Raw genomic sequence first — 13,149 nt, forward strand, 5'->3', positions numbered from 1 at the left:
AGGCTAAGTTTTCCACTTTTCACATGGAATAATTTGGGCATAGACAGATGGATCCTCTCTATCCTCTTGGCTTTCCCATCCCTTCAGGGAAAGCAGTTTCTCTAATTGCCTTTTCAAGGATCTCCCTTCTCTTAAAATATTCTAAAGAAAGCAATTACTTCCACCGAGGGAAGAAATGTAAGTGTATGGAAACAACCTTCTGTTGTCAACATCTTACACACTGGCAAGTACAAGCAGCTTGTAAGAAACGAGCCCAATGACAACATATTTTGTAGTTTCCCACATCTGAATGAAAAGACCGTCTTTTCATTTCTAATTTTTTAAATTTCCATTTTAAATGAGAATGTAAAAGGGGCCATCTCAGAAAGAAGCCCTGGCTTGCACGCTTCTTTCTCTCCCCTTTTCACTGTCATTAAACAAAATTAATGGTACTGCTTACTATTCTCACTGTTACTAGGAATATAAATGGTTAACCTTTCTGAGGGACAATGCACATTAGGCCCCAAAGCCTTAAAAATATTCATACCCTTAAAGCTCGAAATTCTATGTCTAAGAATTATTTCTGAGGAAATAAAAATGGGATGTGTATTTAAATTTAGCTAAATCATTTAAGTATTGTTCATAATAGTGAAAAAGAAACCAGAATAAACATAAATGTTTAACAACAGGAACTGACAAAACAACAGGGAATTCTGTTCTATGAATACTCAGCCCTCACAGCAGCAATCAACATAGCTCACTGCTGGCAGTCCTACTTAGTCAACTCTGGCTCTTCCTCTTTTGCATTTTTACATGTTTGATCACCTGATCCCGGGCCCCAGTTCTAGGCCACCTTCTCTTATCTAGTGCTGGGCTTTAGGTACCCCTACCTACTGTTAGTAGGACCGGATTTCCAAAATATATCCCAACCGTCTACTTCTCCCCATCTTTAGTACCACACCCTTGTCTAAGCCATTATCATTTCTCACCTGTCTCATTGTTCTTCTGACCCCTATATTTAATTCTCCATAAACAAACCAGACTTTGTTTCTCTCTTACTTAAAACCTTCTAGGAGTTCCCCTTTGAACTTCGAACAAAATCCAAACTCCTAACCATACCTATGATGTTCTATGTAGCCTATGATGTTCTCTGTAAACCCCTTCTCCAACATCATCTCACACAAATTTCCTACAGCCACATGGTCCTTCATCCAGTTCCTTAACATGCCAAGCCAGCTCCTACTTTAAGGCCCTCCTCCGTCTGGCATGATCTTGCCTTAAGCTGGCTCCTTATGCACAACCCTGCTTAGATATCCCCGCTTTAAAAAGCCTTCCCTGATCATCCAATCAAAAACAGACACCATCACATCTCCATATTTTAATTCTCTGCATGGCATGTATGACTACCTGATATATATCTACTTATATGTTTTATATTTACTTGTTTTTTTAATCCATATTCTCATCTTAGCATGTAAGCTCCATGTTAGCCAAGGTCTTGACTTCTTCACTACTATATGCCAGGTTTTGTGGACAAAGTAGGCATCTTACAAATATTTTTGAATGAATAATGAATCAACAGTGTGTAACCATTAAAAAATACGCTGTAGAAAACAGCAATTCAGAAAGATGTTTATATTATTAATATCTGAAAAAAGCAGAATGCACCAATATATGGACAAAATATTACAAACAGGTTGACAAAATATTGACAGGAGCTATCTCTGAGTGACAAAATTATGGGTGATTTTTAGTTTTCTCTTTTGTTTACCTATTTTCTTAATTTATTACAATGGAGTCTTTGGTATGAATTTTAAAAATAAATACAGAACAGTTTATTTATTTTTAAGAAATAACTGCTTACCTTCAAAAAGGGAATGACTTCTTTCATAATTGCTTTAATTTGCCGGTCCAGTTGCTGTGTATCAATTCTAGGACATGGGACAGTAGAAACTTCACTTACAGGTTGCTGTGAACTATGATTTTCAGTAATAGGAGTTTCCGCTTTAAAAAAGAAAATGCTGTATTAGCAAAATAAAGTCTATGATGTTATATGTATACACTTACACAAAATTCTAAAGAATATTAAACTCTGATGATTTTATGCTAAAATAACACAATGGAACAGCCATGTAGTTCTAGTACCCCTGATAATTAAAAGAAAAGTGGTCCAAAAAATCCCCATTAGGGCTTCCCTGGTGGCGCAGTGGTTGAGAGTCCGCCTGACGATGCAGGTGACGCAGGTTCGTGCCCCGGTCCGGCAAGATCCCACATGCCGCGGAGTGGCTGGGCCCGTGAGCCATGGCCGCTGAGCCTGCGCGTCCGGAGCCTGTGCTCCGCAACGGGAGAGGCCACAACAGTGAGAGGCCCACGTACCGCAAAAAAAAAAAAAAAAAAAAAAAAAAATCCCCATTCCACATCACGTGGGGCTCTTAATTTTTTATATATGGAGCAATGAGTCTTACTTTTAATCAATTCAAGAACACACCTTCTAAACTATCAACCGTAGTCGGGGCAGCAGCACCATCCTCATCCTCAATAATCCTGCAGGTGCATCTGACATCTGTGTTACTTTCAGCCTCAGTCTTCATACGCTCATATTCTCTCATTCTGGCTAATGCTTGATCTAAGTGAATCACAGTGTTACCTGCATATGGAACAGAAATATTTCTAGAGGATATAAAAGCAAACTTTTTCATGTATTCCGTAAAATTTATTAATAATGTCTGAACATAGGGAAGAAAAACTAGCTTAACAAGTTCCAGATACTGTACTATTTGGGTACTTGGCATACACTATCACACTTACTTAATCCTTAAAATAACCCTATAAAGTAGATGATAGTACCCTCACTTTCACAGAACTTAAGTGACTGCCCAAGGTTTCACAGCCAGTTAAATACAGAATCAAGAATTGGAACCCAGGTCTCTCAGACTCTCAAGTCCATACATTACTTCACATGAACAGTACAACAAAAACTAATTCCAAAATGTCATACAAATTCTGATGTAAATAATCCAACCTAATACAAGTAATTAAGGTAGGGAAAAGACCTAAGAATGAGATTTCCCAATTCTTCTTTGTCCACTTTAGACAAAGCTAGTGGTGAAGGATTGTGAATAAACAATCAGCTAATGAAACTAAACAGGTAGGATTCAAAATCTCTTGGCAACTCAGAAAGTGGGGACAATTAAGGGAGAGAGGGTTGGCTAGAGTGATTTTTCTCTCTGAGATGAGCTCAGTACAGACTTGACAGGTATTTAATCAGAGGGAGCTAGGGCCTAGAGTCCTCGTAATTAGGGTAAGGCAAAAGGAAAACTTACTGCTTACTAAAAGGTAGGTACCTAATGATAAAGCAGGGCTTGGCCCTTTTCTTTGTAGCGGAAAAGCCCTTTGAAATCATCTAAATCTTGTTCTCATCATATAAACAAACACTAGAATTACAGAACATTAGATTATTCTATCAACTAAGTGCCCCGGAAGTCTGAATGATTGAATACTTGGGTATAGTTTGATGTGCTACAGTCTGGAAAATGAATCAGGCACCTGGGCATCTTTCTTTTCTCTAATTTCCTTTCCAAATTTAGGACTTGGGTTTTTTTCTCTCTGACCTATGCAACCCTCTAAGCTTTTGTTTTACTACTGATGTAAAAACATGCAATGTGCCATGCCTCAGAGTTACCTGGGTTTCCCACTATAAATTATATATGCTAAGAAATTTCAGTTCTTACCCAAATTATGAAGTTAACATTTTTATTGAAGACGTGATTGGATGAGGCATTGCTACCTCTGAATTTTTCCTACTAATTAACTGGAGGATCTTAAAGGATGACCTTTAAGGGAAAGGAAATTAACATTCTCTGAACTTCTATTAGGCATGCTAAAGAGTTCTGTGTATTTTTCACAAGAACATAGCATGGTAAACAGGACCCCATTTCCTTAGTATATGCAGAGAGTCAGAAAGGTTAGATGATTTGCCCAAAGTCAAAAGTTAACAATTCTTGAATTTAGACTGATGGATGGATAGACTTTTAAGTCCACATTCTTTCCACCACATCTTGCCTTTCTAGACTTTTGTTTCCTTATCAATGCCATTCAAAGACTATATTAAAGTCGTGTTCTAAGATTATAAAAATTTTGCTTACCCAGGTCATCTGTTGCAAAAGGCTCAAAATTTGAAGATACGGACATGACACTAGCATTATCAGCATCATTTTGCTCACTTATTTTATGTGTTTCTCTCTCAAGGTTCTTCTCAAAAGTTTCCTAAGTTATAGTTTAAAAAAACAAAAGTCACTAATATTTCTTTTAAAATTTTATGATTAATATTAAAAATTTAACATAGAAACTAAGTATTTGCATAAAACACTTAAAACTGTGATATAATGAAAGTTATAAAAAGTTGAATACAGAGTCACAGATAATATTAAAATATTAACCTTGCAGAACACTTTGTCATTATGGAGATGAAAATACACAGGGCCAGCTACTAATTAAATTCTAACTTGGAAAAGGTAACATTATTTCTACACCATCAGAGAAACTCTATCTTCAAACTCTAACAATGCCTAGTACCTTACTATGATATCTGGTTGTCTCAGAAGAAAAACATGACAGCATCATTCGTATTTTTTTAAATTAACTTTATTGAAATATAATTTACATACAACAATGCACCCATTAAGTGTACACTTTCATGAGTTTTGAAAACTATATGCACCAATGCAACCATCTTTCCTGAATATAAAGACCATTTCCACCAGCCCAGAGAGTTCCTTTGTCTCCTCTACACCTCACTCATATGATTTCTATTACCACAGAGTAGTTTTGCTGGTTCTAGAGCTTTATATAAAATGGAACCACTCATTATATACTCTTCGGTGTCTGGCTTCTTTCACTCAGTATGTTTCTGAAATTAATCCATGTTGTTGTGTGTTTCAGAAGTTCATTATTTTTTAATGGCTGAAATAGTATTCCATTGTATGGATATACCACCGTTTGTTTATCCATTTATCTGCTGATGTTCCAGTTTGAGGCTATCATGACTAAAGATCCTATGAACATTAGTGTACAAGTATTTGTGGACATGTTTTCATTTCTCTTGGATGAGTACCTAGAAGAGAAATTGCTGGGTCACATGCCAAGTTTATGTTTAACTTCATAAGAAACTGCCAAACTGCTTTCCAAAGCGGCTGTACAATTTTTACAATCCTACAAGCAGTGTGAGTTCCAACTGCTCCAAATTCACACCAATATTTCTTACTGTCAATCTTTTAAATTTCAGCCTTCCTAGTGGATGTGAGGTAGTACCTCATGTAGTTCTGATTTGCACACTGGTCATTTATATATCTTCTTTTGTGAAACACATGTTCAAATCTCTTGCCCATTTTTTTTGAGTTGATTTCTTACAATTGAGTTGTAAAAGTTCCTTATATAGTCAGGATTTGTCTTTTACACAGTCATTTGCCAGATATATGTACTGAGGTTGTTTTCTCCTAATGGTATCTTTTGAAAAGCAGAAAGATTTTATTTTTATGAAGGCTGATTTATAAATTTTTTTCTTTTTATATTTAGGGCTGTGTCCTACGAAATCTCTGCTTATGTCAAAATCATGACGATTTTGTTTTCTTTTAGAAGTTTTATAGTTTTAACTTTTCCAGGACTGTAAGTAGTTTCAAATTAATTTTTGTGTATAGTGTGATTAGGAGAGAGCCTCAATTATATTTTGACTGTAACTCATTTCACAATTGTGTTCTTTGCTAGTTACTGATCTTTTAAAAGTTTTCTCTTAAATTATGAAATGAAAGGTTGTCCTTGATTAAAGGAAATGCAGGCATTAGGGAACATGTTTTAAGAAATGGAAACATTTTGCTACTCCTTTAAGTAAGACTTGAAGGTAGAAGTGCCTTTGCCATTTTATAGCACCCAGGAGTAGAAGATGCAAATTGTTTCTTCCTCTTCCTAAGTCTCAATTCCTCAACCTCCTTGACTGTAATCCCCAGATGTCTACTTTAATTCTCTTTCATGGCATGAAGACTTTTACACGCTCTGAAAGGTATGTGTAAAAGCTCCATAAATGGAACTCAAAGGACTTTGGCCTAGAAACATGGAGAATGAGACTCTATATCCATCCAGTATGGTAACCACTAGCCATGCAGCTATTTAAATAAAATTTAAAATTTAGTTCCTCAATTCCATTAGTCACATTTCAAGTGCTCAATAGCCACATGTGGCTAATGGGTACTGTATTAGACAATAAAGATATAAGACATTTCCATCACTGTAGAAAGTTCTACTGGATAGCACTGCTCTAGATCTGCTAAGACACCTACTTATAAAGTATTACTGTATCTTTAAATTTTAACTTTAAAACCTTGTCAGGTTAACTTTATCATAAATTGTAGCTCAATTTTCAAAATCTACTGTTGATGATGCAAACCAACGGGCTCAAATCCTTTAAAATAATTGGAAGTAATGCCGCCTATATGAAATTTGGATAAAAAGAAAGGCACTGGAGTTAAGGCTATAAAATTACTAAAAAAGATTTCTAAGAACAGACACTCTTCATGCTCCCTCAGTAAGTTATTTCAATACCTAATCAACTTAAATGTAACCTAGTATCTCCTATTTTTTATGTATACAGCTGGACCACTTTTCATTTCCCACAAAAAAAGAGAACACAATTTTCAATTAGTTAAAATAACAATCAATCCCAAGTAGCAATTAGTTACATTAATTTGTATTTGCTATTATAAAGTCAATCAAAACCATGTAGTTTTTGCACACAGGTTTATGTTCATAGTAGTATAGGAGTTGGAGCCTAGTGAAGAAAAGTTTTAAGCAGAAAAGATGATTTGGGGAAGTACTATTTTAAATATGAGTAAAATAAAAGAGCAAAAATTGAGAAAAAGTCCTCAATAATTGTAAGGAAATTACTGTACATGAAGAAGAGAAGATGATCTTTTGAGAAAACACTATCTTTTCAGAAAAAAAAGTATGTTATCATATTAACAATGGGCAGAAACACAGTAATATGCTTCCAACTCTATACCTATAGCAGGTATTTGCTAATCAATTATGGCACTCTTATCCATGAATATCCAGGTGCTGAAGTTGGTATAAAAAAGAATGTACTTGTTATCCCAGGACCACATATAATCTTTTACAACAGAATCAGGGTCTGAACCTTTAAATAGGTGATTTCAAATGCCTAGTTCATCTCCTCAGTATCCTTGTAGTTTGCCATACAGTCATCCAATCCACTATGTGTGAGGTAGGTGTTATTTGGAGGACATAGTTTATTGAAAATATACATTTTCCTCACCACTCTTTTCCATTTCCAGGCCCTTTTTACTTTACTCAAAAATTTCTTCATCAGTTTTAATATATTAAATTACATTTTCTTCCAGGCTTTCTTTAGTCTAGGCTTCTCTTCTAACTCAAAGACTAACTCAATTTATCTTGTATTTACTCAAGGGTTCTTTGATCTAACTGCTGTCTGGTTTACTCAATGTCTTGAACAAAGACAACAATTTTTACTGAGAGTCTATTATGACTTAACTCCTATGTTGGACAAAAGAGATATAAATACGGTTATTTTAGACCTTATAACCTATCATTAATTTTTGGTTTTTGACTGCTGTCATATTGTGACTGAATTTTATACCTCATCTCAAAATAAAGCAATACATTACACTCAGCTTTTTAAAAAAGCTAAAAACCAAATATATTAGGTATACTCACAATTTATTAATAACCTACTTAACTTTTGTTAGCTGCATACTGAAATTATGTCTACATTTCATTAATCATTATCAGCTTACATCATCAGTAGTAGCAAGGCTTTCACTGGGAGTAAGTTCTGAGTTTGATGGTATCCAAGTACCAGAATTCACTGACTTTACGTTTTCCCCTTCTTTTTCATGGTTCTCAGAAATATGTCTGGATACTATGTCCTAAATGAGGAAATAAGATAGCTATGAAAAACATTTGTGTTTAATCACAAAATTAAAAGTAGAAGCAGATACCAGAACAAATGCAATACTCCTGACCTCAAAGGTTAACTATGAGGAAGACATAACATTTAGGATAAAACACTAAAAAATTGCTCAGAAAAAGACTTTATCTAAATCTACTTAAGCTATATAAGATTATTAAAATGGCATGGAAATACATAAAAAAACAGATCAAAATACTTATGGAACAAGGACATACTTCAGTATGGTTACTAAGAAAGTAACCAGAGAGAATGGTGAAAAATGGCAATACCAGAAAGCGTAGGGGAAAAAATGTTAGGTACTAGATACCTGTAATGCATATAAAGCCCTCTGTCTCAAATAGTCTGTATTCAGTAGCTGAAGTTCATGGAAGAGTTCAATAAGAAAATGTGGACGAGATTCATTTTGAGAAATCAACGTAGCTACTTCAGAATAAATGGTATCCCGCAAAGCTTCAAACATGGAAAAATCACTCCCGGTTTCTGGAAGATATAAAAGATCAGGAAGTTAATATTGATGAAATACATTCCTGACTATTTCTTTTAACTTGCAACATTACTCTGACCTTTAAATTACTTAAAACACAATTCTATTTCAGAGCTTTTAAAGTAGAATAAAAATCTTAAAATTACCAAGAAAAAAATAATCTTAAAAATATCAAGGTATACACTAAATATTTACTAGAGAAAAAACATTACTTAGCATTACTTAGAGCAAAGTTATTTCTCAATGGAAAATTTTACACATTTTATAGGAATAATCAGTGGAAATCTTTCAGCACTTGAATGAAATAAGCAAATTGCAAACAATTTTCTTTTTTTCCTAATATGAATTTTTTTACAAAAAAGGAAATTCGTTTATTTTGTTAATGTTGAGAACAAACTAAATGCTGCCAAGGAAACATACTATTTTAAGGCTTATCTAGTTAGGTCTACTGATTCTCAAATCTCCACAATCATGCTGTATTGATGAAAAACTGAATTTGTAACTATAACAAAACAGGTCAATTTTACTACAGTGTCTTACTGACATACTCATTTTAAGTTGGAGCAAGCAGTGAGGCTAATGAAGTTTTCAGTTTCACAGAATCTAGGCATCACTCTATTATTTAACAACAATTCTGCTACATATATTTGTTTATAGCAAAGAATTATCACCCTTAAAGGTATACACTCATACCTTTACTTTTAAGAGCACAAATCAGGAACTGTTCCCATTTTGAGTTCTCTAAGAAAAAAAAAATGTCCCAGTGTTCTTCTAGCTATCAAATTCTATAAACCTTCTAGAGTAATAGTAGAACCACAAGCAGCTAAATATTCAAGTTCTACAAAAATCAGTGATAAGTTTTCAAGAAAGGGAATTTGAAATGTTGAGTGTTTTAATATATTGTGCTTTCAAATTAACATGCAAAGATCATTAAGATTTTAAAAATTCACTTTTTGCAATAGAGAAATTTTTAAAATGCAAAGCACATGTGGTTTAATGAAAAAACTTTCCATTAATTTACTAGGCAAATTAACATCCTCAGGCCTCAATTTCTGCAAGTATAAAATAATAAGGGTAATAAATATGCAACTTCCCTATCTTGCCTCAGACATTTATGAGAATAAAATGAAATGATATACTAAAACTCTCTTAGTAGTTTTTAAATGTTCAAATGTGCTATGTCACTATAAGAATATTTATTATGAGCAGGAACCAGAACTATCTCTGTAGGAAATCTCTATTTATAGGAAAAATCCAGGTAAGAAGATGGGATATCATACAAACTTTCCCAATTTATACACTATATTGTAGTTTGATCAGTTGTTTTAGAAAAGGTTTTTTATTTTAAAGATATAAGAAAAAAGCATATTTAATTACCTCTGTATGTGATAAAATTATCACTCTAAATTATATATCAGTAAAGATTAAATTATTCCCGAATAATGAATTATGCCAAACATATGCTTCATCCCTCCCACATACAACAGAAAAGTGGAAAGTTTTTGCCAGTTTCTCCTCCTGGACTAAAATGCATTAGGTTAGGCTAGAAAAATCCTTGGTCTCAGCCAGATTTCTCTGACTCCATCTTGGTTTTATCCTACTTTCAGAGTTCTTTTCTTTAGGAAATACCACTGATACATTTAGCTTCCTCCATGCTAGGTCCTTGTATTTTTTGTTTTCTTTAAATTCCCCTAGAGGTTCCCCCAGCTTTTCTTTTTTACTCATGTATAGCACAAGAGGCATTAAAGAATATTTACAATTCTAAATCATACAGAACCATGTCTAAAAAAAATTCATAGCTTAAGGACAAAAATAGCATTCTGCAATTTTCCATGATCTTTATTTATCATGGTCTTTGCATGTCATAGCTGTTTTTGTTCAACGGTTTATTTTTTTATACATGTTGACTGGTAAGGAAAAATAAGAACTACAACAGAAGTCATACACAATACTTAACACTGTAAATCAGAGCTAAGAATAAAAGTAACTATATTTTTGTTTCCAAAAAATATTAATGCTCGTAAGCATTTAAAGAATACAAGATAAATAACTTCAAATAAAACATTAAATTATAAAAACGTTTTCTATTTCCTACATGAATGTGTTGGTTATGTTACATACACTAATACACCAATTTTACCAACCAAGTAAAGAATTATAAATGAAAACCTTCAGAATTTAGTAAGTATGAATTCTTTCTCTTTTACCAGCCAAATAACACGTACACACTAAACTAAATCTAAAAAAGTAATTAGAACAATAAAACTAAGGATTTTTAGGACCAATGGAAGAATTAACAAAAAGTGGACACCAAAACTAAGCAGATTGTTACCTGGCGCTTCACTGCATGCATTTCTGTTAGACTGCTGTAGTATTCTCCTAGCATGTGCTGTAGGAAAGGGCAGACATAAGGATGAACATAAAATGTGTATGAATAGTAAAGACAGGGCTATAACATGAATAAATGAAGGAAAAAAAGAAATAAGCAAATTTCTTTAAAATCGTTTGCCTGAACTGAAATGTTATCACAAGGTATGGTTTATGCTGTTTAAAAATAATCTCTCTTCAGGGAAAATATCAAAAGATCTGCTATGAACTTGTGTTGATGTGACTGATGATGACTATCATAATAAACTTCTACCATTCACTCTTAGAAGCATACACATCAAAGGGAGCCCCCCACAACCCCCGAGGGAGAAGAGGACTGTATATAGTTCAATACTAGCAGCCGTATATGCTACAATCTAATGATCATATAACAAAAACTACTCTTACGTGCTATAAAGAATTTCAGGGTAATGGTTAAAACTATAAGTTTTTTTAGAAAAGAGGAATATTTATATTATTCAAACAGTTTTTTAGTTCACCAAAATTTGATGGTTATATGTTTCTGAGTGACAGTAATAAGATCTGAAGTACTATGACCAACTATCAATTATTTAGGTAACTGACATCTAAGTTATTAAGCCTATCAATTTAGTGCCTTTCTCCAACCTCCACCCAACTGTTTACTGTTTGAAGACTTCGGTATTTGATAAAGATAGTGAAAGGAGATGGAAACTACAAAACTTTGGTAAAATGCTAGGGTCGGAACAATAGAATTGATATGTTTGACAAAAGGATCTTGGACTTAACAGGAGACCAGGATTGAAACTTCAGCTCTACCATTTGCTAGCAATAGGACCTTGAGGAGGTCATTTCAAAATATGAATAAATGTGATGTTTCTTTTCTGATTACAAAAGTAATAAATACTCATTATAAATTTTAGAAAATACAGAGGAGTTTAAAGATAGTAAAACCACTATTAACATTTTCTTCCAGCATTTTTTTTTTTTTTTTTTTTGCTGTATGCAGGCCTCTCACTGTTGTGGCCTCTCCCGTTGTGGAGCACAGGCTCCGGATGCGCAGGCTCAGCGGCCATGGCTCACGGGCCCAGCCGCTCTGCGGCACGTGGGATGTTCCCGGACCGGGGCACGAACCCGTGTCCCCTGCATCGGCAGGCGGACTCTCAACCACTGCGCCACCAGGGAAGCCCCTTCCAGCATTTTTTTAATCCAGATTTTTGTTTAAAATAGTTGGAATCATAATGTTCAGTGAACACCTAAGTCCCAATTTCTTCTTTTCACTTTTGTTTCCTTAGGATGGATGCCTACAAGTACTGGGTTAAGGGCATGACTTTTTTCCCAAAAAACTGTTCCAGTTTATATTACTGGTCCTTTATGAGCACTGGGGAAAAACAGGTACCCCCTCTGATCATGTTTCCTCATCTGCAAAATGAAAATAAAATGAATTCAAAGGATTATGAGGCTCAAATGAGATGAGTAATTTGTCTAGTTTGTAAACAGTAAAGCACACTACAAATGGTAGCTACTATTATCATGTTCACCAAGGGTCTACTGACAACTGAAAATTTAGAGTCTGTATTTACTGCCTCCCTCTCCATACTTCTTTGAGATGTACTTATTCTTTATAAATCAGGGACGTGCCAGTACGTACTTAAACTAAAATGGCGGCAAATACTTATGACTCCATTCATTCAATAAACACTCACTGAGTGCCTACCATGTGTCAGGTTCCATGCTAACATTTAAGATACAAATATGAAAAAATATTATCTACTGCCAAAGAACTCAAAAAGGTGATACAGACACTTAAACAAGTAAATACTACATAATGTGATACAGGCAACAAAAGAGGTTTACACAGGCTATGACAGAAAAACAAAAGGGAGAAAGGGTAACCTCTCCCAGCTTGGATTTGGATACAATTCCAGAGTTGCAGAATTAAGATTTTATTTAAGAGCCAGCAGAGAAAAAGGCTTACAAAGAACAAAAAGGACTTGAGGCAGGAAAGACAACTGCTGAGGTAAGACAACTGCTGAGGTGGCTATGGGAAAACTTCAGTTCAGTGCCACTGAAAGAGTCAAGTTCAAGGCATAGGGTGTGAGAAATGAGTCTGGAGAGGCAGGAAGGAATCAAATCTCTGCTGGTCAGATATGTTACATTGAGGCATCTGGACTTTCTCCCGCAGGAAGGGTGAAGACCAAAGATTTTAAGCAGGGGAACGATGTGATTTTATATCCAACTCTTATTCAGATAATATTTTCAGAATTTCAAACTAGGAGTACCAAATTAATGTCAACTATACTTGTTCATTCAGAATTTTATCAAAATGCATCAAAAGATA

The 13,149-nt window shown here is 34.4% G+C and overlaps 1 protein-coding gene across 19 annotated transcripts in view; it reads right to left on the reverse strand.

Annotated features, from left to right (window-relative positions):
• Positions 1-13,149, reverse strand: part of PCM1 (pericentriolar material 1) — an 88,653-nt gene that overhangs the window by 16,169 nt on the left and 59,335 nt on the right. For 11 of the 19 annotated variants that reach the window (XM_060086199.1, XM_060086193.1, XM_060086198.1 and 8 more), the window contains 5 exons: positions 8,286-8,458; positions 7,803-7,934; positions 4,125-4,245; positions 2,468-2,626; positions 1,844-1,983 (listed from right to left, as the gene is read on the reverse strand). In XM_060086199.1, the coding sequence (XP_059942182.1) occupies positions 1,844-1,983; positions 2,468-2,626; positions 4,125-4,245; positions 7,803-7,934; positions 8,286-8,458 (725 nt within the window). Of the gene's footprint in view, positions 1-1,843; positions 1,984-2,467; positions 2,627-4,124; positions 4,246-7,802; positions 7,935-8,285; positions 8,459-10,794; positions 10,852-13,149 lie in introns of all 19 variants that reach the window. The other 8 variants (XM_060086189.1, XM_060086187.1, XM_060086185.1 and 5 more) reach the window with 1 other exon arrangement.

The sequence above is a fragment of the Mesoplodon densirostris genome, chromosome 20 (assembly GCF_025265405.1).
Source record: "Mesoplodon densirostris isolate mMesDen1 chromosome 20, mMesDen1 primary haplotype, whole genome shotgun sequence".
NCBI lineage: Eukaryota > Metazoa > Chordata > Mammalia > Artiodactyla > Ziphiidae > Mesoplodon > Mesoplodon densirostris.